This window comes from Ctenopharyngodon idella, chromosome 23 (assembly GCF_019924925.1).
Source record: "Ctenopharyngodon idella isolate HZGC_01 chromosome 23, HZGC01, whole genome shotgun sequence".
Lineage (NCBI taxonomy): Eukaryota > Metazoa > Chordata > Actinopteri > Cypriniformes > Xenocyprididae > Ctenopharyngodon > Ctenopharyngodon idella.
In genome coordinates, this window is record NC_067242.1 from 21,488,253 (window position 1) to 21,514,127 (window position 25,875).

At 37.1% G+C, this 25,875-nt stretch overlaps 1 protein-coding gene across 5 annotated transcripts in view; it reads left to right on the top strand.

Moving 5' to 3' along the window:
* Positions 1 to 25,875, top strand: part of tmem108 (transmembrane protein 108) — a 68,772-nt gene that overhangs the window by 35,608 nt on the left and 7,289 nt on the right. For all 5 annotated transcript variants that reach the window (XM_051882363.1, XM_051882361.1, XM_051882364.1 and 2 more), the window contains 3 exons: positions 12,212 to 12,295; positions 23,979 to 25,076; positions 25,319 to 25,470. In XM_051882363.1, the coding sequence (XP_051738323.1) occupies positions 12,256 to 12,295; positions 23,979 to 25,076; positions 25,319 to 25,470 (1,290 nt within the window). In that variant the 5' untranslated portion in view covers positions 12,212 to 12,255. The remainder of the gene's footprint in view (positions 1 to 12,211; positions 12,296 to 23,978; positions 25,077 to 25,318; positions 25,471 to 25,875) is intronic.

Sequence of the window (25,875 nt, forward strand, 5' to 3'; positions counted from 1 at the left end):
GACGTCAAAACCCATGTTTTTATAGCATCAAATAACTAACTAAAAACAAACTTATTTAAAGAATGAACACTTTAACATCAGCATGATAAAAACTGCCTAAAATGACAGAAACCATCTTTGGAAAAAAAAAAAAATTGCCATGTAATTTGACTGTTTAGTTTGTCTCACGTCCTATTACATTACATGGAGAGGGTGGGGTTTATGACCTGTACTGCATCCAGCCACCTGGGGGCGATCAAGACGCTTTGGCTTTACTTTTCAGGACTCGTGTGGCACGCTTGGGGCCCTATCATACACCCGTCGCAATGCGGCATCATGCGCGACCCAAGTTTTTTTTGCTAGTTTTAGCCTGACGCAGTTGTCATTTCCTCGTCCTGCGCCACGTTGTTTAAATAGCAAATGCATTTGCGCCCGTTTGTGCGCCCATGGGTGTGCTGGTCTGAATACGACGCATGTTCAGGCGCATTGTTGGCGCCTTGCTATTTTGAGGCAACTGAAATAGACTGTGCCATTGACCAACTGAAACCTGGTCTAAAGTCAATGGCGCAATATTTGTTTCGTTATTTAAAGAGCGCGTTAGTAATATGCGCTTATGCGGGTGCACAACGCGTGTACACTCTGATTATTACACACACAGGGATGCACAGCAGCACACAAACATGCCAAATATTAAAAATAAAAGGATTACAATGTAAAAGATTATTATTGTGTGCATAAAGATAAAAATGCTTTGGTGGAATCCGGCTTTTCCCGTAGATGGTCTGCTCGCGCGCTTTAACCTCGCACACGAGCAGATCCGTTTCCTCACTATAGAAGCGTTCAGTTTTTTTTTTTTTTTGCACGTTACGCCCAAAACACACCCATTACTCATTAAGAGAATAGGGACAACCCTTTTAGACCATGCGCTGGGCGCGCTGACCATTTTTCCTGTCGTTAAACTAGCAAAAGTGGATTCGGACACGCCCTAAGTGCACCTGCGCCATGCGCTTTAGACCATGTGCTTAGTTAAAATAGGGCCCTTGGTGTCCAGTGACAGCTGAACTCTTATATCCGCATCCAATTCACATGGCTTGGATCCTTCACACAGATGGAACGTCACACACAGAATACACATATTTTATGAAGGCTATGCACACAAGTACTAACAGCTGGATTTGCAGAAGTTTACAAGATTTGAGGCATTAAATGTTTATTAAATATTCAAAGACTTGAAAATGTTTCAAACTGTTAAACAAAGAACTAATGACAGAAAATGGAAGCTCATGTGTGTCTGCGCTGGGCTCTCAGCAATGTCAAAATAAAAGTCCCACCAACAACACTTAACAGCCAAAGAGAAAAACTTGTTTGCCAATGGTGATCATTAAAAATGCCAAATATCGGCCAATAACATTGGCCTTGGCGATATATCAGTGGACCTCTAATCAAATTTTTTATTTTTTCAAATAACTGTTTTTATGATTGGCTAAACTCTGCATGTTTTCAATAATATGAGCGCTATAAAGCAAAAAAGAAGGAATTTTCTATTAAATACTTTTTTTAATTCACTCTATTCTTTATATAAGTGTATTATATTTTGAGTGAATGGATCGACCATTGGAGACTCATTCGACCCATTTCCCTCATAGTGAAGCGTCTGAGCTGTTTCACCCACACAGTATCAAACCCACGAGTTCTCTGATCCTCCAGAATGACTTTTGTGTTAATCTTTGATGGCACATCCATCATCTACACACACTCATTCATACACCTACACATGTACCTTTTTATGTGCCATGCTTCGTGACACACACCCAGCTCAAACCCTCCATTTCTGAGCAGTTTCTAATGCCTCCATTTCTAATGCCTTGAATTTTAGATAAAAATTATTTACCCAAGAGCTCTCAACTTTATATTAATAACTGATTCAACGTTCTTGACCTAGGCTACGTGGTTAGTTGTTTACATTTGTTGAGCAATAGAATAATGTCTGATCACAGCTATGTGTATATTGCTTATTCGATCAGAATTTAAAGGGATAGTTCACCCCAAAATTTTGTCATTATACTTACTCACTCTCAAGTTGTTCCAAACCTGTATGAGTTTCTTTCTTCTGTTAAACACAAAAGAAGATATTTTAAATAATGTTGGTAACCAGACAGTTGACGGCACCCATTGACTTCCATAGTAGGAAAAAAATACTATGGAAGTCAATGGGTGCTCTCAACTGTCTGGTTACCAACATTCTTCAAAATATCTTCTTTTGTGTTCAACAGAAGAAAGAAACTCATACAGGTTTGGAACAACATGGGAAAGAGTAAATGATTACAAAATTTTAATTTTTGGGTGAACCATCCCTTTAACTATCCGTTTTAGTTTTAAGGATGCATCGATATTAAAATTTAGGGTGATACTGATAAGCCGCTAAATATTTTCATGTTATGGCCGACAATTATTCTATTATTCTTTATAATTTTGTATAAAAGAATAATAACACAATAAAGACTAAAATTAATCGTTCAAATGTTACAAGTGAATTTAAGCATAACAACATAATATTGTACAGTATAACAATGCATATTAATTTAACATTTAATTTTGTTATTTTGTTCTAAAAAATGAACTTTAAGCGTACAATTAAATTACAATTGAAGTACAATTAAATGTTATTGTGATATAAAATGTTTCATTTGCTCATACCGCCCACTCAGCTTGACTGAAAGTTTGTTTTTCGAAAGTGAAGTGACATTGTTAAGACAACATCTGTTACGATTCATTTAGCGCTTAATCACTGAGTTAAATGCGCTGCTGTGCTGTGTGTCTTATGAAGGGGCATCATTTTAAGAGGCCCTTTGGCTTTTTTGGTGTTAGAGACTCTGACTTAACCAGAGGAAGTGGCAACGGGTTTTGTCGTCTTCCTCGTGGGAGACGTGAAAGGCATGCTGGGAAGATAATGCACTTTTAATGGCCTGGTGCAGAGCCCTGCAGCTGTGACGGCCCATGTAGCTGCGGCTCTGATTGATTACACGTCTCTCGGGGGCCGGGCAGAGTGACGCAGCAGCTGCAATTCATCGTGCCGTCAGGGACGCTGGAGAACCAGTCGTGATTCAGCAGAACACCGCACTGGTATCCACACAGTGCTGCCCATAGGGGAGGTGTTATTGTCTAACCTGGTGATTCATTTTTACATAGATTAATTTTTAATCTCGGGACATAGATAGGAACATGGCGCTTTTATTGAATCAGGTACTGAATACTGATGATGCAGAAGATGATTGTCTAATCATTTGTGGTTTCATATCTGATGCTCATGAAACATCAAATCCTGTGGAGACAATCGGATGTGAATATTATTATTATAGGGTCATTATAAGATTATTATTATAAGATTATATATGTGTACTGTTCAGAGGTTTGGGGTAAGTAAGATTCATTAAATTATCAAAAGTGACAGTAAAGACACTTATAATGTTACAAAATATTTATATTTCAAATCCATGCTGAACTTTCTATTCATCAAACAATCCTGAAAAAAAAAAGTATTATTAAAATATTAAGCAGCACAACTGTTTTTAACACTGATAATAAGAAGAAATGTTTTTTTCAGCACCAATTCAGCATGTTAGAATGATTTCTGAAGGATCATGTGACACTGAAGACTGGAAATTTTGCTTTTACCATCACAGGAATTGATTATATTTGAAAATCTATGAACATATAAAACAGGTATTTAAATTATAATATTTTGTATTACGGTATTTATTTATTACTGTATGTGATCAAATAAATGCAGCCTTGGTGAGCCTTTTTTTAAATTTTTATTTATTTTTTTTAATAGGAATACTTACTGACTCCAAATTTTTGAATGGTATGTATAAATTAGTCAGTGTTTTTGCACTAAAACAGCCATTATTCTGTTTAATTACCATTTACCACTTGTTGGCGGGTATTGTATATTTAATTGTTCATGCTCATTTACTTATTAAAACACTAATAATTTAATAAAACTGCTAAATGTAACATTTTGTAAATTTAAAAATGAATGCCCATTTTTCATACTTCACAATGTAATGTTCAGAGGCCTAAATTCACTTAAAAACAATTAAATAAAAACAATTTATTTTAGTTTTTAAGGGTTTTTTTTTTTTTAGACAAAATAGTACAATAGAAATATCAGTCCGTTAAAATAATTATCAGCTTATCATATCTGTGTCAAGGGTTGGTACCACACAGAAGCAAGTAGAGGATTCATTTACACGACACAGTTTTCGACTAGAAACGGAAAAATTTTTAGGAGTTTTGGCCGCTCATTTACACGACAAAGGCGTTTTGGGGGCCTGAAAATGCAAACTTTTGAAAACGGGATTCAAAGTGCAAGTTTTTGAAAGTGATAGGTTATCGTCTCTGTGTAAAATACAGAACGAGAAATTTGTGAAAACGGTGACGTCATGCGCATGCTTATTACGTGTTTCTTTACAAAGTGACATCGCCAACTACTGGCCTGGCATGCATATTACAGCATTTTTAATTGTTTTCTCAGATCCATGTGAACAGGGATCGTTTTGACAACGTTGTCGAATGTACGTGAAAAACTTTTCGTTTTTAGTACATCGTTGTTCAGCAGCACCCTCAATAAAACAAAAAGCAAAAACACACTGCAGGAACAAAGGAAACAGAAAAAGTATATACATCTCTATAAAAAATCTAATCTTTATTGACTAGGAAAGAGTAGCCTATATGAAAAGATCAAGTAAAATTATTTTCATTCATAATATGACCCTTTTAAAGAATATCAAGTTTTTGCCTCCTTTTTTATAACCTTTACTGACACGAGAGCAAGGTTATAACACACGAAGACATGTATGAAATGCCAAACATCTGTTTGGGTGTAAGAGAGGTCACTGCTGGGTTATCAGCAATACTGGGGCTTGTGTGGCATTCCACATGCTTTATTGCTGCCATGATGAGCCTCTCAAACACATAAAAACAGGAAATGTGTAGCGGCTCTTAGTCCATACCTTATCAGTACTGCATGCTAATCACCATCAGAGAAACAAACATCAAAACTAACACACCAAAGGACTAATTCTCCCTCATCAGGCCTGCTTCTAACCCTCTTGGGATACATTAAACCTCATTCCCAAAATTTTGAGTCTTTCCTTTTAAAAGTATCAGATATAACCAAATGTTTTAAACAGATTTTGCTCAGTTCGATTAGCTAGAAGCATTAGCATGTTGGGCTAAACTGGTAAATTTCAATTAAGTTTCAAACAGGTTCTAATAGAAATCTTTTCTTTAACAGATAAAAAAAAATGAACATGTGGTAGCGCACCAGCTGCTGTTATCAAATATCCATTATGTCTGTAATTTGTTTTTATTAATTTGCATTTTCAGGAGCTCAGATAAAATGCAAATCTGTGGATTGCTCCTCTTTCTTAAAGTAGCAACACATCAAACAATCTTATCTTAGACTTACAAGACCTTGTTAGCTTATGCAGAAGCCCAGAGGAAATGATGTCATGTAATACATAGTGAATGTGAGAGTGGCCCAGGTCTAATTGGATTAATGAGTCCTTGTAAACTAATTAGTGAGTGAGTGCAGTCAATATTCCCAGTCAATCACCTTGAATATATATTGTGAACAAGATACCATGAGAGACTCGCTCTGACCTCACAGAGAACAAGCACATAATTGAGTTTGCAAATGCTCTCATGACTTCATGTACTGTGTTGTATAATTTAGTCAACACGAAATCAAACTTGACCCTCTTTATTTTCCCAATTATGTCATATGCACAATTCACTGGTGCATGTTATTATAAAGAAAATGATTTCTTTGAAATGTAATAACTTTCTTGCCCCTGAAACCACTTTACTTTTTGCAAAGGCAAGGAAATATAATATTAACTTCTTTTAACATCTAATTTTCCAGATTTAATGAAATCAACATGGATAAGGATTAATTATATGTAGTGAATGCAGTATCATGTTGTCTTTTAAAGACCTCATTTGTAGCAAATTATGTTCATGGTGCCTGTGAGGACCTCATTCATCACCTGGAAAATTTACATTTTTATTTATGCATTTGGCAGATAGTTATATCCAAAGCGACATTGCATTGAAGGTATACATTTGATACCCAGTCCTGGTAATCCAACCTGTGACGTTGGTTTTACTTATGATTCCATTAAACGGCATGAAGTCATGAATTTTTGTTATTCACTTTTTGTTAATTATAGTATGTGTTGCCTTAAATAAGTTTAGGCAATTTTTTCAAATAAACTTTATCACTGAAGTTATAAGAAGACACAGGTAATTACCATAGTTTCGAGATTACAATACGTGAAGTTCTATTTGGAGCTGTTCGCATCCTCTGACTGGGAATATGGCGACACTATCAACGTCTAAATTAATCTGCAGCAGTCAGGTGGAACAGCAGTCACGTGGTACAAGAAAATTCCCATATTACAAGCTGTAATTATGAGCTCTACGAGGACGTGAATGCTTTTTACAAGTTGAAATCTCGTAATTACAGTTATTACAACATGGTGTGAATGCACATTTACTCCAGTCTTCAGTGTCGTGTGATCCTTCAGAAATCAGTCTAATATGCTGATTTGGCGCTTATGAAACATTTCTTATTATAAATGTTGAAAACAGTTGTGCTGCTTAATATTTTTGTGTTTTCAGGATTCTTTGATGAATAAAACGTTCAAAACAAGTGCCGCACAGCCAAAACATTTTGATCGCCCCCTGGTGGCTGGGTGCAAGTGTAGGTTATAAACCCCTCCCTCTCCATGTAATCGAATGGGATGCAAGCCAAACTAAAAAATCCAAGTAAACTTCAAATATTTTTTTTTTCCTAAGATGGTTTCTGTCATTTTAGTTATTGTCATCAAGCTGACGTATGTTCAAGTGTTCATTTTTCCAATAAGTTTGGTTTTAGTTAGTTATTTGAGGCTAAGAAAAAAGGGGTATAATGTCATTATTGACAGCTGTGCCTGTGATTGAGTCTGTGGAGCGGGAGAATGGCCTGGACCTTGATGCCACGGCTCCACCTCAGGATCACTACTGCGCAGACTCGGGCTTCGAATGACGTAATCAGCACACAATGTCAACGGCTATTTCGGCTTCGTTTTTCTACACATCGTCCATCTTTTTTAGAGTCTATGGTTCAAAAGAACAGCATTATTTGAAATAGAAATATTCTGTAACATTATAAATGTCTTTACTGTCACTTTTGATCAATTTAAGAACAGTATGAATTCTTTTTAAAAAATTGTACTTACCATAAACCTTTGAACGGTGGTGAGGGTAAAACTGTAGTTTTTATAGTTAAGTTTTTGGGTGCGTCTCAGTCAGCTCTCTAGTTCAGTAATCAGGACACTGATCAGGGAATCAGCTATTTTAAGGGCTATCTCAATCGCGAAATCCTTCCAGTGTACGGAAACTTTCACTCCCTAAAAAGTCCCACAATGTACCTGAAAACCAGGAAGCATCGATGCTCACTATGCTCCCTTAACAGAAGTTCTGAAGCGCGAAACATAAATCAAATGAGCCAACTCATAACAACACGCAATAGATGTTTTTTTTAAATACAAACCATTATTTAATTATATTTCAGCATAAACATACATCGACAATGAAACATTCTAGACTCTAGCTAACATTTATCATTTATTTATGGCTGAAATGTTGCACGTATAACATTAAAAAAAATAATGTTGGAAAGATATCAGTTCTGCTTTTGTTCATAAATACCAGTAGTGATGTTGTACAATGAGGACATTGTCATGTTGCCGGAAAAGGAGTCATCAGTGTCCCCTTGTGTAGTGAGCCAGGGTCCTTACTGTTCTTACCAGTGCCTGAAATTCATTTAAACAATATACTGTTTTAGGACCTCAAAAGCTAGGGAGCTGATTGAGACGCACCCATCATGTATTATTTTGCACATCCTGTTAAATTTATTGTCCAATTGGTGAGCCATTTTATTAATTCGCCAACTGTATTATTACTTGCACTTGGTGACTTTAAATTTTAAACCCTGGTTACAATATTCATGTACAACATTTACATTGTACTTAAAAAAAAAAAAAAAAAAAAAAAAACACCCACACACAATGGGATCATCAGAAAAACGTATTAAAAAAAGAAAAAAGCAACAGCATTTTGCTGTCAAAAACAGAAATAACAATGGTACTTTTGCTTTGTGAAAAACCTCATGTTATCAATGTAATATTTCTGCAGCAAATACATGCGGTTTCACAAACCTCTATTTAAGCTTCAAAAGTGATGATTTACCCTGAAGCAGACATGCCAATTTCTCTGCCTTCACCAGCATTGGGAGTCTAACTGTGAAATAGAGACAAACATAAAGGCAGAAGCTTTCTTATTCCTGTCGGCAGCGGCCTGAGGGGGATCCATTGACAGCTTTTATTTCACTACACCATCTCAGCCGACCTTGGCTCATCTCAAAGCCCTTGTCCTTCCAGACAGACAATTTAGAGGTGCTGTCTCAAAACTGACCCGGGATGTCGGCAAACCGTCATCATTAACGCAAACCAAACATCGCCTTGGGATAGGAGGGGCTGTTTTTTTCTTTCGGTTTGTTGGCTCAAAGGCTCAAAGCACACGTGGCTAATATCTCCATGTCAAGTTTGATTTTCTCTGTATTGTTCTCACAGTTGTCCCTGTGACGAGATTTGAATATAATTTTCTGTTCAGGTTGCCATGGTGACTGAAGCAGGGTCTCTGTATGTGCCAGTTGCCATGCAGTGGTTTGTTAGAAAAGAAGTACAAACGCCACTACATGCTATCTAAAAATTACAGCAAGCTGCATCTTAGTTTACCTCCTATTTTCATGCTTTACTTGTCTGGCCCACACATTCATTTTGTGGCCTCTCAATTTGTCTTGTACTTGTAGTTTTTACTCTACTGACCTTGCCTCTGTTATCTGAGAAAATGCGCTCACGTCTATTGCCCTCCAGGTGCAGGTGGGCATGACTCACAAATGGACTTTCTTCCCACACAAACTCACTCACACACGTTTGCCTTTACTGAAAATGTGTCGTGAATCACAGATATTCTCACAGGTGTCGTGATGACGTTGCAGTGACTACTGCGCACACACACAAAAGCAATGTGCATCCATTGATTGAGACATCATAATCTGTATTGATTGAGAAGTCAGAAAGCTCAGCGGTTGAATTTTCTCGACTGGCTGTGTTGAACAATAATGAGATGAAGATTATGGGAACAGGTTTATAATCTCTCACCTGTTGGACAGGCTGCAGAGATAATAAACCAAATGGAAATTATTTGCAAAAACAAATATTCATTAACCGATTGTCGAAATCAAGTCTTAATAATTTGCCTCTGGCTATGAATTACATTGAGAAGTGAGGCAGTGAGACAAGATCTTGACCAAAAATGTATGCACCTCTTGATGAAAATAAAAGTTGTGATGTTATTTCCATCAAGAGGTGCATCAATTTTTGGTCAAGATCTTGTACTGTAAACCCTAATGCTCAAAATACTAAACTAGTTCGAGTAGGACAAACATAAATTAAACAAATTAGTTCTGTCAAATTAACTTTTATGAGTATTTAGCACTTTCTTTTTCTTTCAAGTTCACAGAACCGATATATTTTAAGTAAACTGAACTGTTTCATTGTTTTGAGTTTTATGCTAATTTACAAGAGTTTCTGTTAATGTGGGTTTTTGAAGAGTTAACATCATGGTGACAAGTGGTGCATGCGGCTTGGTTTGAGAGCAAATATGTTAAATACTTTATATTGCTGCATTCAGCAAGCGCTATACCATGCTATTGTTAACATGTTAACATTTTCTGAATTAGCTTGTTATAGCTAGCTAAGTTTACACTAATAAAAATTTTCACATTGAGGTTACATGGAAATTTTAAGTTAAATGTATGAATTAGTGTACTCAAACTTTTCAAGTTAAGAACAATTAAAATGTATGAGTACAAAATAAAAATCTACCAATTCTGCTTACTTAGACTTTGAATTTCTTAAATTAAAAATTTTGAGCCAACTGATTGCCTCAAATTTTTTGAGTTTTGCCAACTTATTCGGGTTTACAGTGAATGCAAGAGTCGAGCACTCTGTAAAGTCTACTCCAGCACATCCCAAAGACTTTCAATAAATTTAAGGTCTGGACTCATAGGTGCCAAATTATGTGTGACAATAATTCTTTAAGCTCCCTCTTTCTCAATTTGAGCCTGATAAATTTTGACAGAATTTTCATTTTTGGGTGAACTATCCATTTAAGTATATTCTTTTAAAGAATTAGTTCACTTTGAAATGAAAATTAGCCCAATCTTTACTCACCCTCAAGCCATCCTAGGTGTATATGACTTCTTTCTGATGAACATAATCGCAGAAATATTAATAAATATCCTGATGCATCCAAGCTTTATAATGGCAGTGATAGAGCTGAAAAAAGTGCTTCCATCCACATTCATCCATCATAAATATGTGCTCCACATGGCTCCGGGGGGTTAATAAAGGCCTTCTGAATCGAAGTGATGCGTTTGTGTAAAAAAAAAAAAAAAATCCATATTTAAACAAGTTATGAAGTAAAATATCTAGCTTCCGCACAAGCCGCCTTCCGTATTCAAGTTACCCAGAAAGTTTAAAACTCTTGCAGTTCACAAAGCTCACGCTACATCCTGCGCCTTCCCTATGTTCAACTTACGGAAAAAGTGTAACTGACGTGACGCCAGTTTACACTTTCTTCTTAACTTCAATACTGAAGGCAGTCTGGCGGAAGCTACATATTTTACTTCATAACTTGTTTAAATATGGATATTTTTTACACAAACGCATCGCTTCGCATCACAAGGCCTTCATTAATCCATAATGGGTGGAGCAAAGATTTATGATGGATGGATGTGGATGGAGGCACTTTCTTCAGCTCATACTCATTGATCCCTATCACTGCCATTATAAAGCTCGGATGCGTCAGGATATTTATTAATATTTCTGCAATTATGTTCATCAGAAAGAAGAAAGTCATATACACCTAGGATAGCTTGAGGGTGAGTAAAGCTTGGGCTAATTTTCATTTCAAAGTGAACTAATCCTTTAAAGTATATTATTTCCATAATAAGTACTCACAGGACAGTCAGAGTAAGCTAAAGTGTACATTTTTTTAAGGGTAAATGTGGCACATCGCTATTTTACCACACAGAAAGATGTCACAACTGTTTAATGAATTCAACCCTTTTGCTCTGTGTTTTTGTTTTTAAAAAATTTTTAATTTTTTAGGAGACATTTTAGCCATCTTTCAAAATGCTGTAAATCTATTTGAGCCTTGTATTAGGCAAAAGTATTGTATGAGAGCTGTGTTTTACTTAGCTACTTACTTTGTGATATGAATTTAGATTTACTTAGATTTATAGCCTACAAAATCAGTACTGTCAAGTTAAAAATCATTGATCAAAAGCTATTTAGATATGGTTTGGTTTTGTACTTGAGAAAAGGCTCGATTTGATCCAATGCTTATGAAAGACAGACAGCTCTTAATGAAAAGATTATGAAAAGGGATCAATGCTGCACTCAGTGTATCATGGTCAATGTGGTTGTGTTCATGAGACGTTTAGATTAGCATGTGATTCAGACTTCCTCTCACCCAAGGGGGCTCAAATCTCATTTCAGATACTTTATCGACTCAATGTCTTGTGCGGTGGGATGCGGTTCAGTCACAGTACCCCAAGGACAAGATGAGAGAGTGACAGTTTTGACACCTTGACAATCACACACACAAAAGCACACACACATTCATAAACACTTATCTCTTGAGAGAAAATGTGTCTGTGTCCATTTGCATTTAGCACTGTGACAGTTTCTTGAGACTGTGATAGTGTCGGCTTATGTCAAATGCCTGAACACAGGGGAATAACGCTGGAATTTTAATGACAGGTCAAATCCATTTTAGCTTGTGTGATTTATTATTTTCAGAGCTAAACCATTTATGTATTAAAGCTAATAATGTGTTCTAGAACATTCTTTCGTTTTGGTTGGACAAACAGATACTCATCATTGGTTGAATTAATGTTGCTGTTTTGGGTGGTTGTCTCACATGTAATAATTACAACCCTATTTAATTAAAGATAGCAAGGTTCATTGTGTTCTTTAAGTTCATTAAAAGTTCAGGAATGCAATGGCATGATAATCAGATTATGATTAACTCCTGTCTATCCTTTGTCCTGTAGAGAACCATGAGCACTGTGGAGGAGGAGCCGGACCACATGATACCATGAAGAGAAGCCTGCAGGTCCTGCCCCACCAGCTGCTGAGTAAGTCTCACGTTAATAAAGCCTTTTAATACTGATAAGCCATTTATAGTGATTTAAAAGCTCTGGTCCTTCATGGTGGTTGATAAATGACCCTAATGTCCCAGCAACTCTATGGAATCCTCATATAATACACATATAAACAACAAAAAATAAAGCCTGGTGGGGACATCAGACCATCAGCCCATCCATGTTATCTTGGTCTATTATTTTGGCTCTTGACTCAGAATACTTGCGGAATATTAGTATTGGTGACACGCACTTGATATCAGTCTGGCTGAGATCCAACATGAAAATGTGAAATGTATCAGGAACATGAGGTCGGAGACAGAAGTCTTTCTCTGCTGTAGAACAACTTTAAAAAGAGATTTCATCACAGCAAATTCTATTAGAAAAATCCAACATGAGTGTTAACAAAACCTCTGATATCAGTCAAAAAGTTTCAATGAAACATACTATTCAGGCTTGGGTGAATTTTCACCATTCATTCAAAGAAATCTCAGTGGAGTTTGTCTAGGGAAAAATGTGTTTTCTGTGCTTGGAGAGATTCAGTTCATTTTTCTATTTGAATTCAGAGTGTTTCCCAGCTGAGCCCTGTCTGACCTGAGACTGTAGGGCAGGGGTGTCCAAACTCCTTTCTGGAGGGCCACTGTCCTGCAGAGTTTAGCTCCAACTTGCCTCAACATACCTGTCCGGAAGATTCTAATATGCCTAAGACCTTGATTAGCTGGTTCAGGTGTGTTTCACTGGGGTTGGAGCTAAACTTTGCAGGGCAGTGGCCCTCCAGGAGCAGGATTGGACACCCCTGCTGTAGGGACACTGAAGACCACATTGGTTCTGGTGCTCTGCATGTGGCTTTGAAATAGGTCCATATATGTGAACTGTTTAGTGATGGTACGTTTGCACAGAAATGGAAATGTACATTATATAGTAAATGGATCAACAGCATCTAAAACATTAGCATATTAAATATAAAGAACTTTAGAAACATACAAATGTTTCAAATCCTTTTAGGTTAATATAATAATAGAATAAATTGTTGAATAAATTATTCAATAAATTTAAATATTGTCAAAACTATAACATTTTTAATGCATTTTCCTAATTTGACATGCTCTATTTGGTTTAAGGCACAGTATTCAACTTGTTTAGAAGTAATTCCATCATGTAAAAATATCTATACAATTATATCATAACTAAAATTATATATGCACACTTCTGTTTAAAGGTTTTTCATTAAATGGATCAAAAATGATGGTAAGTATTTATAATGTTAGACAAAAGGTTTCTATTAACTAAATGCTGTTCTTTTGAACTTTCTATTCAGCAATACTGTTTTCAACAGTGAGAATAATAAGAAATGTTTTTGTGCAACAAATCAGAATATTAGAATGGTTTCTGAAGGATCATGTGACACTGAAAACTGGAGTAATGATGCTAAAAATTCAGCTTTGCCATCACAGGCAAATTAAAACAGAAAACAGTTATATGTATGTGTATTAAGTATGTGTGTTTAATGTGTGTATATATATATATATATATATATATATATATATATATATATATATATATTGTCGATTTGTCCATATTGTACGTTTCAGCGTATTTCTAAAATGTTACATATGAATACCTATGAATATTAATTAGATCAGGCTATACTAAGGTTTCATTGGTTATTGTAGGTTACTAATATTTTGTAAATTTAAACAATTTAAACATTCCTTATTTTGTTGATTAGCTCAGCTACTAAATATCATAATTAAATGCAATTAAATTTAATTAATTACTCTTACTACTCTGCTGCATTGAGTTACAAGGACATTCCCTCTGGTGAGGCCTGAGGTCAGGAGCTTTGTTTGATGGCATGGTGATGATAGTTCAAAGATCAGCCTTTGTGGGGTTTAATCATACAGTTTTAGTTACCAGCTACTTTAACCCCTACAGTTTAGTTCATCATGTTTGCTTCTTATCACAGCAACTTGCTGCAGAAATTAAAAGGTCTTTGCCAAACCTTCTAATTAGAAGGGAGCGTCCACTTGCTTTTGGCCACAAAGTGTGCTAGTTATATAATGAGTATAGTTCATGAGTCATAGTTAGTGTTGAAACGAAATAGTACTGATAACAAGCGCAATCTTCTTTGTCTCACTGTCAGTTTGTTTGTCTTCCATGTCTATCTGTTCATCTGCATGCTCATCTGTGGATGGCACCATTTGTTTAAAGTAAACTGAATTTAGCTGATGGCTTTCTCATGCGGTTATTGCGTGATTGCTGTTCTCCCTGACGTACAGATGGCATTGTGGGGCTATTTGAATAAAATGGCTTTTGCCAAATAACATCCTAAATTGGAATTTAAAAGGAATGCTCCTTCAAAAGTCCCAAAGCAACATTTCACTGCCTAGCCTTTATTTCATTGTCACAACTATTTTGAGCAGCAATAGCCCAGTGATATTACTTATGTGTTAAGAATTTCCTGTTTAAAATGTTTACTTCCTGTGCAGCCAAAGTAATCTGTTAGTGCCCCTTTAAATGACAGACATGATGTATTTGGTAAACAAATTGATTCCTTTGTTGCCCAAAGCACCTCGTTCGTCCACCCTCCTGGTTGGATAAACATCCGAAAGTTCAGAGGCATTGCAGAGGACCAACGCAACTTAAATCACAAACAGGAAGGCATTATCAGAGGGTGTTATGGTTCCCGCCTTATCAATGAGCTCACATCTGCAACACCCTGCCCCTCCCTCAACACAGGAAGTGCCCAAAGCGGCCCACAATCCTCTGGGGTAGCTATCCCTAACTTTAAAGGCTGCAACTCCCAAAGAGACAACAGTGGAATTTATTTGTTAGTTGGATTCATTGTTTTGGTTTTGTCCACATTTATAGCTTAAAATAATCCTTTGTGCAACTGTCAAAGAAAGATTTTATTTAGCACCTCACTCTATTAGCATGTAAACAGCTAAAATTTGGAAGACAAAGGAGACTATGGCAGCTTTTTGAGCCATATTTTTCTGTCATAGAGATTTCTGTAGATCATTTTGTCTCTTAAAACTGGTATTCCAATAAAAAAATATCAGTTAATTTGGAAAGCCACGGTTCGTTCAGGATGTAAAATGTCGTGATAGCTACCTCTCAAAAACATGATGTTTTTATTGATTAATTTTATTTATATTGATATACATGGTGGCAAAATACCATTCGAAAATTTGGGTTGGTAAGATTTTTTTAAAATGCTTGTTTGTAAATGTTTCTAAAAGTTTCTTATGTTCACCAAAGGTGCATTTATTTAATAAAAAATACAGTAAAAATGTATTTATTATTACATTTTTGCGTAAACCGTGATACATACTTTTTCAGGATACTTTTATAAATACAAAGCTCAAAAGAACATTTATTTTAAATAGAAATCCTTTGTAACATTAATGTTACTTTTGATCAATTTAAAGGGGTCATGAATTGGGAAAACAACTTTTCCTTGAGCTTTTGATACAGTATATAAGTGGTCATCGTACTATAAGATATACTGTAAGTTTCAGAAAAGCTTCGAACGACTGATCCTGGAATGCGCCTATCTAGGTGAAACGCCGCCTCCGCAGAAGAAATCAACGCCACGTTAGCCCATTTTTTGAATGGTGGTGTATTTTTTATTTTTTTTTGTACACTAATGTGCAGAGAAAAACGTTATTACTCTTCCCAGATATGGATGTTAACACCAGGTGTAAATGTGTCTCAGAAGGTTTGTACATCTTATGCTGTAACTTTTGTCTCAAGGTTAGAGGCGTAACCTGCTTCAGAATACTAATTTCAGCTGGTTTCCCAGACCAATTAATGTGACAGAGATTAAACACCATTTATAAAAGAACGAGGGGTCATGGGAGGATATAAAGGTTCATTACCAAAAGAACAGTGTTTACATCTGTTCTTTTGGGAAACCGCCAGACATGCCAGTTATTGAGTGTCTCTGCAAAGCACTGTGCTAATCAATGCTTTGGCTAAACACCCAGAATAGCCCTTTTCCCTGCACCTTCCTTATGCATTTTCTGCTTGACTCAGTGCCTAGTTTATCACCGTGAACCAGTGTTTAGGATGTGGTTCTTGCTACAGGGAAGCTTGTTCAATTTTCCACTGGGTGCTCATTATGTAGAGTGGACATGTCGCCGCTCCGCTGCATGTGTGCACCCTGCAAAGCATTAATGCTGATGTCTGCTACTGTGTCCTATTTTCGGGTGTTCCTTAGATTGGAATGGTTCTTCTGTGCAGTAGTGAACTGGAACTCATTTAAAGCTTCTGCCACACATGCAGATTTCCCCATTTCCCTATACCATAGAGCGTCATAAGGCTATGTACGGCACTGCAAAAGATGAGATAGGCAAAGCCAGCATGTATAGAGTGATTACCTTTGTATGATTTGCAGAATGTCCAGGTTGTCTTAAAACAGGGCCTGTCAAGCTTCATAAAGGGCAAAAATGTAGTATAAAAGTACCATAAAAGTAGTCCAAATGACTTGTGTAATGTAAAATGTCTTTTGAAGTCATTTGCACATATTAAAACGTGCTGCATTTGGGATGGGATCAGTTATGAGACCATAGCATCTCCATGTTTTACTTGTGACAGTCAACACTGTTGCAGCCTCATACTGCAGATGCCATCTTGGCTCGTTGTCTCCGGAGGTGAGGTTAGTGTGTAATATTGAATGATGGATGGGAAGATAAGCTGTAAACCCATACAATCTGTCGAGGCCATTTGAGATCTCAGTATCTGCAGCTCTAATGTGAGAGACTTGCAGACAGTTCAAGGATCACAGTGAGCAGGATGGTTCTTTCATGTGATTTATTAATGTCATAGCTACAGTATGTATGACATTAGGTCCTGGTTTGACAGACAGGGCTTTGATTAAGCCAGGATTATGCAATTAGGGCATTTAATAGCTTTTATAAATGTGCCTTAGAAAAAACATTACTGGTGTGCATTTTGAGACAAAACAATGGCTCTGACATATTTTAAGATATGTCAGTGCAAGTTGCTTTCTGTTAAAACACCTCAAACATGCATTTTAGTCTAGGACTAGCTTAAGCCTTGTCTGTGAAACCGGGAGTAGGAATGTCACAGGCTATTTAAACATTCCAAAGACTTTTAATTTAGAATGTTTACTGCGTAAATTCCACTTCCTCTGTCAATTTCTCCATGAGCCCATGGATAGAGTTTGGCTTAATCATAAATCAGAATGTAATTTAAGAGTGATAATACATCCTAATACCTAGCAACCCCTCCGCCCTTTCTGGGAGCATGTCAGATGGAAATTATCATCAAGATTGTGGTTCAGGGCCACTAGAGCAGTGCATCCTAACCTAGCTGGATTTTGACACGGCACTTATGGTTAAACTGCACTGGTAAACTGCTCACTGGTGCTTAAAGGGTTAGTTCACCCAAAAATGAAATTTCTGTCATTAATTATTCACCCTCATGTCGTTCCACACCCATAAGACCTTCGTTCATCTTCAGAACACAAATTAAGATATTTTGATGAAATCCAAGAGGTTTTTTTATCCTTCATTGAAAGCAATGAAATTACCACATTCAATGTCCAGAAAAGTAGTAAAAACATTGTTAAAATAGTCAACGTGACTACAGTGGTTCAACCTTAAATGAGAATACTTTTTGTGTGCAAAAACAAAACAAAAATAAAGACTTTATTCAACTATTTTTCTCTGTCAGTCTGTGGGGGACGAACGGGATCAACGAGTATGAAACTCAAGAAAGTGCATCCATCCATCATAAACTATCGGTTAATAAAGGCCTTCTGAAGTGAAGCGATGCGTTTGTGTAATAAAAAATATCCATATTTACCAAGTTATAAAGTAAAATATCTAGCTTCCGCCAGACTGCCTTCCGTATTCAACTTAGAAAAGAAAGTGTAATGCCTCTTGCAGTTCAAAAGGCTTATGCTACATCCTATGCCGTCCCTATTCAACTTGCGTAGCATAAGTGTTTTGAACTGTGAGAGGTGTTACACTTTCTTCGTAAGTTGAATACGGAAGGCGGTCTGGCGGAAGCTAGATATTTTACTTTATAACGTTTATGATGGATGCACTTTCTTGAGCTTCATACTCGTTTCATCAGAAAGAAGAAAGTCATAAACACCTAGGATGGTTTGAGGGTGAGTAAAGCTTGGGGTAATTTTCATTTTAAAGTGAACTAATCCTTTAAGGCATTAAGAAATTTTTTTTCAAGGAAAAAAGGTTTAAATATGTGATTTTGGTGATCAGATGAGTTTTGAGGGATAAAATTATTGACTACAGGGGGACTTTAAAAATTTAAACCAACGGCTGGGTTTGTCCATATTTGATCCAAACATGGGTTGAAGCAACCCAGCAATTCTCTCAAAAATAAAAAATCTAAATTTCTTCCAGAGAAACATGACATTTTCATAAATCTTTTTTTTTTCTCTTTATTTTTTAAAGAAAGTTCCAAAATATAAAAGACCTGAAACAAAAACTGTGATATATTTCTATGTCAGAGAAAGACTCACCACCAATCCATCTGTGAGTGTTGTATTTTAAATCGGCAGATGGCAGCGCATGTAATTTTGTAATGAAAGTCATTTTTTAGCACCGAAACAGAGGAAGCAATTATGGCAAGGTTAATCATTCCATGTGCAAGCTCTAGCTTGTCAAACTAATTTATCTACTGAACAATAACAAAGAACTTTTGCATATGCCTTTTCCATTATATTTTACGTTTTTCTACAGGTTCTCAGCCTTTTTGTGCAGTCCTAGTGTCTTGTCACTCTCTTCAGATTCACACATCTCCTCTCTTTACAGCACCATTCACTCCGTTACATAAAGGATGTTCATTTAATTGAGCACTTTTTTGCTGGACTTTCCATTATAGTGGTTTTTCAATTTGCTTTCATTGCAAACACCTCTCCTGTTTCTGTATGAAGGGGGAGGTCAGACCTTTCTGTCTGCGTTAGACCTGGTTAGACATTTACTCCATCAGCATAGTGCTGCTGCTCCGGCTAATTACACCTCTCTGGCCATGACATTACATGTACACGCACACATATGCTGTGTGACATTGATTAATAATACACACACAGATTTTCCCAGACAGTTTTAATGCATCCATCAATAATAATAATAATAATAATAATAATAATTCTGTTAGTTAATATATGGTAGTTTTAATAAAAATCAAGCACTGGGGCATTAGAGGTGCCTGTAGTTGATTTAACACCCACATGCCCCTTATGGTCCAGTGCTCATCTTGCAAAGTATCCAGTGTGTGTTTTCACCCAGTGCTGTGATGTATTATGTGCTGTGCTCCTCTGCCTCCCCCTCACTATTACACTGTGAGTCAGAGGAGTGTAAGAGTGTGTGTTTGTGTGTGTGAGCATAAATGTCACTAGAGAGTGAGTCATTCATTGATAGATGGGAGATGACCTTGGTAATGCCAGTGTTTTTAAAAGCAAAAAATAGTAATATGACAGATACTTTCTCTTGCCTTCTTTTTAACTTCCATTCATACACACACACACACGGTACAACCACACACATACTGTACATCACTCGTGATTTATTATTTATTAAAAATGTGGTTTATTAAATTGGGCATGTTCCTGGATCATCCTTTGTTGTTTCTGGAACAACATATTAAACAATCATAGTCAATTTGGGACTCAGACATAACACCCACAGTCTGTTTACTGATGTGGTCTGATGTATACTGCACAGACAAATTGCAAAAACAGCCTGAAACGCTACTTCTGGGAGTCTGCTAAAGTTTTGGATTTTTCAAAGATTGCCTTAGTAGTACCAAATCTTTAGAAGATACTTTGAAAGAGTTTATTGAGAAGCTCAGTTAACTAGGTATTTAAGAGCAGAAATGAATATTTAGAACTGTACTCATTACTTTTGAAAGGACAGGAATTCTACATAATTCCATAATTTTCTGTACATGGGTCATTGACGAATAAGGTTTTTAAAAGTGTAAAAAGACATAATGGAGATATAATTAATTTTGAAGTTTTATTAACAATGAGATTATGTGGTTTTTATAATCAATCAACACTTTTGTAATTTTTTACAAGATGGAAAAAATTTGGCTCCAAAAAAGTAAATCGGTTTAACCAAAATTTCAGTTTTACCGAATGACACATTTGGTTATACCGAATGATGATATTTTCAAACAATGCTAACAGACTGATATCTAGCTAGCTAGCTAGTTAGCTAGCAAAAGGACAATCAAGCATTTTATATTTAGTACAGGTTTTTAAAATATTACCACATTTTCCATGTTTTATAGCGGTTGTTCCGAATGACCTGATGTTTCAGGACATGCGTATGTGCAAGTGAAAACATGAATTTTTCAAAAAGTTAAAAGAGAGTTTGTTACTTTGCTTCACGACCTTTGCAGGTGTCTGAATGATGTCACATCCTGTCACATGATAATGACTGCATGACTTGATCCAAAATGGTCTCTTTATATTGGTTACTCCGAATGACATCAATGAAATTCATTTTTCCGGACATTCTTTCTTATAACAAAGCAACTACTTCTACATAATTTTAATACCATTTTGCACTATGTTGATATATGATGTTATAAAATCATGCCAGAATAAAAAATATATACATTTATTACATTTTAAGATATTTTATTCACAAATGAAATGGCTGTATTGGCCTTTGGACAGTTAAACCGAATGACCTTTTGACACTTCAAAACCTTTAAAATACCTTTATTTGTAGCAAAATATAATTAAAACTTTTTGGATTCAATAAAAGAGATCTTGTACTACCTTAAATACTTTGGATGTCACATCTTTGTTTTCTATTATTATTAAGGCCTTTGGACGAAAAAAAAAAAAAGACCCGTCACGCATGTGGCAGAAATAGTAAAGGTAGTAAAGGTACTTATGCACTATTCTATGCCATTTTGTAGTATAAAGTGTGAGTAGTGTATTCACACTGAAAATTGTGCACTTCAAATACCTGGATAATGTACTTAACCAAAAATGTGGTGTGAAATGTTAGACATTTCATGCAGAGTATGCTAGTCTATATAATTCTGTACTGCATATGCTAGTATACTATACCATAGCAGAAACGGTAAGATTAGCATGCAAGCATTTTGTCTGTAATGATGCAATCTCTGAGTTTGTTGGCTTCTGATTTTCCCATTTGCTAATCTTTGATATAACACATAATTTTTGAATGATCATCCAATTACTGTATTAACAGAACACAATCCAGAGGGAACAGACAAGCCATCAAAATGCCAAGATAAAAACTCAATACAAACTACTGATTAATCACAGATTTTTTTGATGCTAAGAGACTTGAAAGCTATTTCCAAACTTTTAACATTTTTGAAATGATAAATTATAAAACACAACGTTGCTAATAGGACAGCGGTGTGTTTACATTGGACCAGGGAGCTGATGTTCAGATGATTTCAGTGGCTGTGTGAACCTTCAGATCCACGGCTTGTTAAACACTCTGGGAGTCTGTTGAGGATGTGTACAGTGGGTGCGAGCTTAAGAGCTAGTGTCTGATCTAAACGCGGCACTTTGTTGTGAAATAAGCAATGATTCATGTTTTATTCACAGGGTGATGTTTTATTAATGCTATGCTGGATTGGAATGGCTGGATGGGAGATGTAATACCTTTTGATATTACAGGACACAGCAAATATCTTCAATTCTTATATACTGTGGTGGTGAACTTTAAAATCAGCATGATCATATTGTCATCATAGCCATGAAGGTTTCTAGCATGGGCATGCTCATGTTTGATATGGTAATCATGAATTAGCATTAGCGCTTGAATGAAGCACTGTCTGTTTATCTCTCTTCACTGCTTACTTAGCATGGGTGGCTTTTGATTGGTAGGAAACTCCTGATCCACTAAACATTTACCCGATCATCTTGCTGTCTTGTTGTTGATTAATGCAACCGGGTAATTGTAGAACAGAAGTTTGTTCCAATCATTAAACCTGTTGTATATCCTCTTTCTCATATTAGTACAGTAGCCTATATGTAGCATGCTGTATTTTCCTTTGGCTGGTTAGCATTGTCTAGTTAGCCGCTGTTTAAAGGCGCTGTAAAGGTGATGATATACGGGGCAACTTTTTGAGCAATGATGCTGGGCAAAGTTGCCATCAACGGGCAACCTGGTGGTGAGACACTACTTAGGGCAACAAACAGTTGGCAGCAACCAATCAGAGAGGAGCAAATCTATTGCCAACTCAATAATTTTTTTAAACACTTGTTAGTCACTTTATTTAAACTTTTCAAATATTGTTTTTGTTTTTATTAAATATAAATGTCTTTCTGATCTGATTTGTGGTGGGAAAAGGAAGAAGAGCGAGTTTGGCAAAAGCTGGATTCGAACCTGCGTCGATCGCGTCAAAAGCTGCTTGTATGTGCCATATGCCCTACAGCCTATGCCGCTACAGATGTTAAACAAAATGCGTCTTTTTAGTATTTAACTTAAAACATTCGATGGCTAAATTACAGCCTACGCACATTAAATTAGACACCTGTTGGTATTTTAAGCATTAAATAAGGTAAATTCCCTGTTTTGGGTTGATACATGACAACTTACCAGCATAAAAAGATATAAGTTCACACTCCTTTTCTTTGCTCCACTGCCGCTGAGAGGCCGCCATCTTGTTCGAATTTTTTTCTGAAATCTCCAAGCCGGTCACGTGATCGGCTGCCAGCATTCTGATTGGAGGATCTCAAAAAATTGCCCACGACCAATCTAAAGTATCCAGATAGAAATTTGTTGCTCATTCTCAATGGGAAAGTGCCCAAGCAACATTGCCCGGCAACATTGCTCAAAAAGTTGCCCCGTATATCATCACCTTTACAGCGCCTTTAAACAGCGGCTAACTAGACAATGCTAACCAGCCAAAGGAAAATACAGCATGCTACATATAGGCTACTGTACTAATATGAGAAAGAGGATATACAACAGGTTTAATGATTGGAACAAACTTCTGTTCTACAATTACCCGGTTCTACAATGCTGCTTTTGACGTCACAATTCGTGTGGAGGGTTTGGGACTGTTTTTGTTTTTGTGGTGCAGTCAGCCAATCAGTGATGTCATGATGTAATTTTCCTGCAGCTCCAGAGTGATTAGCCTTGGTCTGATTATTGGATAAAACAGAGGCTTAGAAGGGTTCTGTGTGTATAGCATGAAACGCATTTCACATGATTGTCACATTTTGAACACCTACAGGTAACACAACAATGACGATTGCTCAGTAACTGGTATTGAACTGACTCAGACTCAGATGTCTTCTTGATATTGTTTGTGATGTTGTTCTCTCATCTCTCACTGCCTTCCATCTTTTAGTTTCTATAGCAACTAAAATGGCATGCAGATGAAACAATGACCTCACTCTGATCATCAGGTGTCATAGAACAAAAGATATATGTTTTTGTGTATGGAGACATAAAACACCATTTTGAACCATAAAGTAGGGTCCCCACCCATTTAGTAACCATACCAACATTCAGATTGTTTATAACTGTTCCTTGACTCATCTCTGAATGGTCCTTTAAGAACCTCATTATGGACTAATAAAGCTTGAAGGATATGTTTCCTTGGTGCGGTGAGATTTGGTATTTTGCATAAAAGAAATATGTCTACATTCCTCTCACTGTCTGTTTTCCTTTCTCAGGTGTTCTACTGATTCTGTTTGTGCCAGTTGGGCTGGTGTTCTCTGCAGAGGAGCTTCACCCCAGCCAAACCCCTCGGGACCTTGTCTCCATGTCAACGAGCAGCAGAACCCTTGCCACCCTCTCACCGGGGCCCTTGAGCTGGCAGGAGGGTTCTAGCACTGGGGATCTGCACACACAGGCACTGGCCTCTCTAGAAGCCATCCTTAGACCCACTACTGTACACCCATTCCAGACACCGAAGACCACTGTACCTTCTGCCGTAGATCAGACATCAACTGTAGGGGTCCACCCCAGGGATCAGGCACCACCTCGAATCCCTCTTTCAGAAGCACCCCAACTGACCTCTGGAAGTATGTTCACCAGAGTCCATGTCCAGAACTTTAGCACTAATACCGATAAGCCGAGTACAATCAGTAGAAAGCCAGTGAACCAGTTTGGAAACCAAACCACAAATTCTGGCTCTGGTCTTTCTTTTTTCTCAGGGACTGAAAGTAATGTGGCCCCTGGTGCCAAGGGCCTTTCAGAGACCCGAGACACTGGAGAGATGGGAGAAGGGGACCCCACTGATCCCATACAGCATCCTTCATTATTTTCAAAATTAAAAACCCACAAAGGGCAGAACTCGAACAAGTCGGCTCCACAGCACGCCATTACATCACGTGACGTGTCTTCAACAGAGAATCCCACTCTCCCTTTGGCTTTGGCACAAACTGGCATCCAGTCTCCTTCCCCAGCTCTCGCCCCACCTTCCAACCGAATTACCACATCCAATCCCACTTCTTTAATGGAGAATGGAAGCTATGTGGAATTGATGACCACTGATTCTCTTGTCCCCCTGATTAATGTCACAGACGTTGTCAACAGCACTGGAGCCTCATGGCCTGCAGCGAATGATTCGGACACATCAGAGGCACCCTCCACAGCTAGCGGGAGCTTCATGAACAGGCAGGTCCCAGCCACCACAGAAGGCCCATGGGGGTCTGGAAACCAGTCGGGTCCTGCGCGGAGTCCTCCTCAAAAAAAAAACACCATCTGCCTGGACAAAATGGACATTGTGTGGTTTGTTCTTGCCATTAGCGTGCCTGTCTCCTCATGCTGTGAGTAACCAATATCACACTTCCTCCAGCTTTGAAAACTTGTGCTTTCTGCCATCATTTCTGACAGGAACTTTTCCAAAGAAGCAGGATAACATAATATTCCCTTTGTGGCTTAGTATATTTTGCTTACAACTTTCTGGAGCACATCATACAAAATTGAGAAGTGATTTATGTGGTCTTAAAGCTAAAATGGAGTCATATATTGAATATTAATCTTTTAATTCATGTCTTCTTCTCTTCAGCCGTGCTACTTACTGTATGTTGTATGAGGAAAAAGAAGAAGTCAGCTACTCAGGAGAACAACTTGAGCTACTGGAACGACGCCATCACCATGGATTACTTCACCCGCCATGCTGTGGAGCTCCCACGCGAGATACAATCACTAGAGACTGAGGTACTGACAGACACCCAGAAGACATTTTAGCCACTGGTTTTGTGTTTAAAGCCGTGATCTAAAACGGAACGGAAGTAGCATCAGATCTTTTCTTCTGTTTTGTGATGTACAACTGAGTGAATGTTTGGAGAAGAAAAAAACAACTTAACTGGCACAAACAACCTTAGAGAAGTCTGTTGTTTCACTGGAAGATCGCGTTATGATATTTGAATAAAAAAAATTATGAGGTCGATAAAAAAAAGGAATGTATGCATGGATGAATCATTCACACTAAGACCAATAATACGCAATTGGAAAAGAGAAGTGAATTTCCATTTCATGCCGACTTTAAAGATGTGATTATAATGTGGGTAGCATATCCCAAAACTTACCAAGTCTTCTGGTACACACTCAGAAGTATGTACT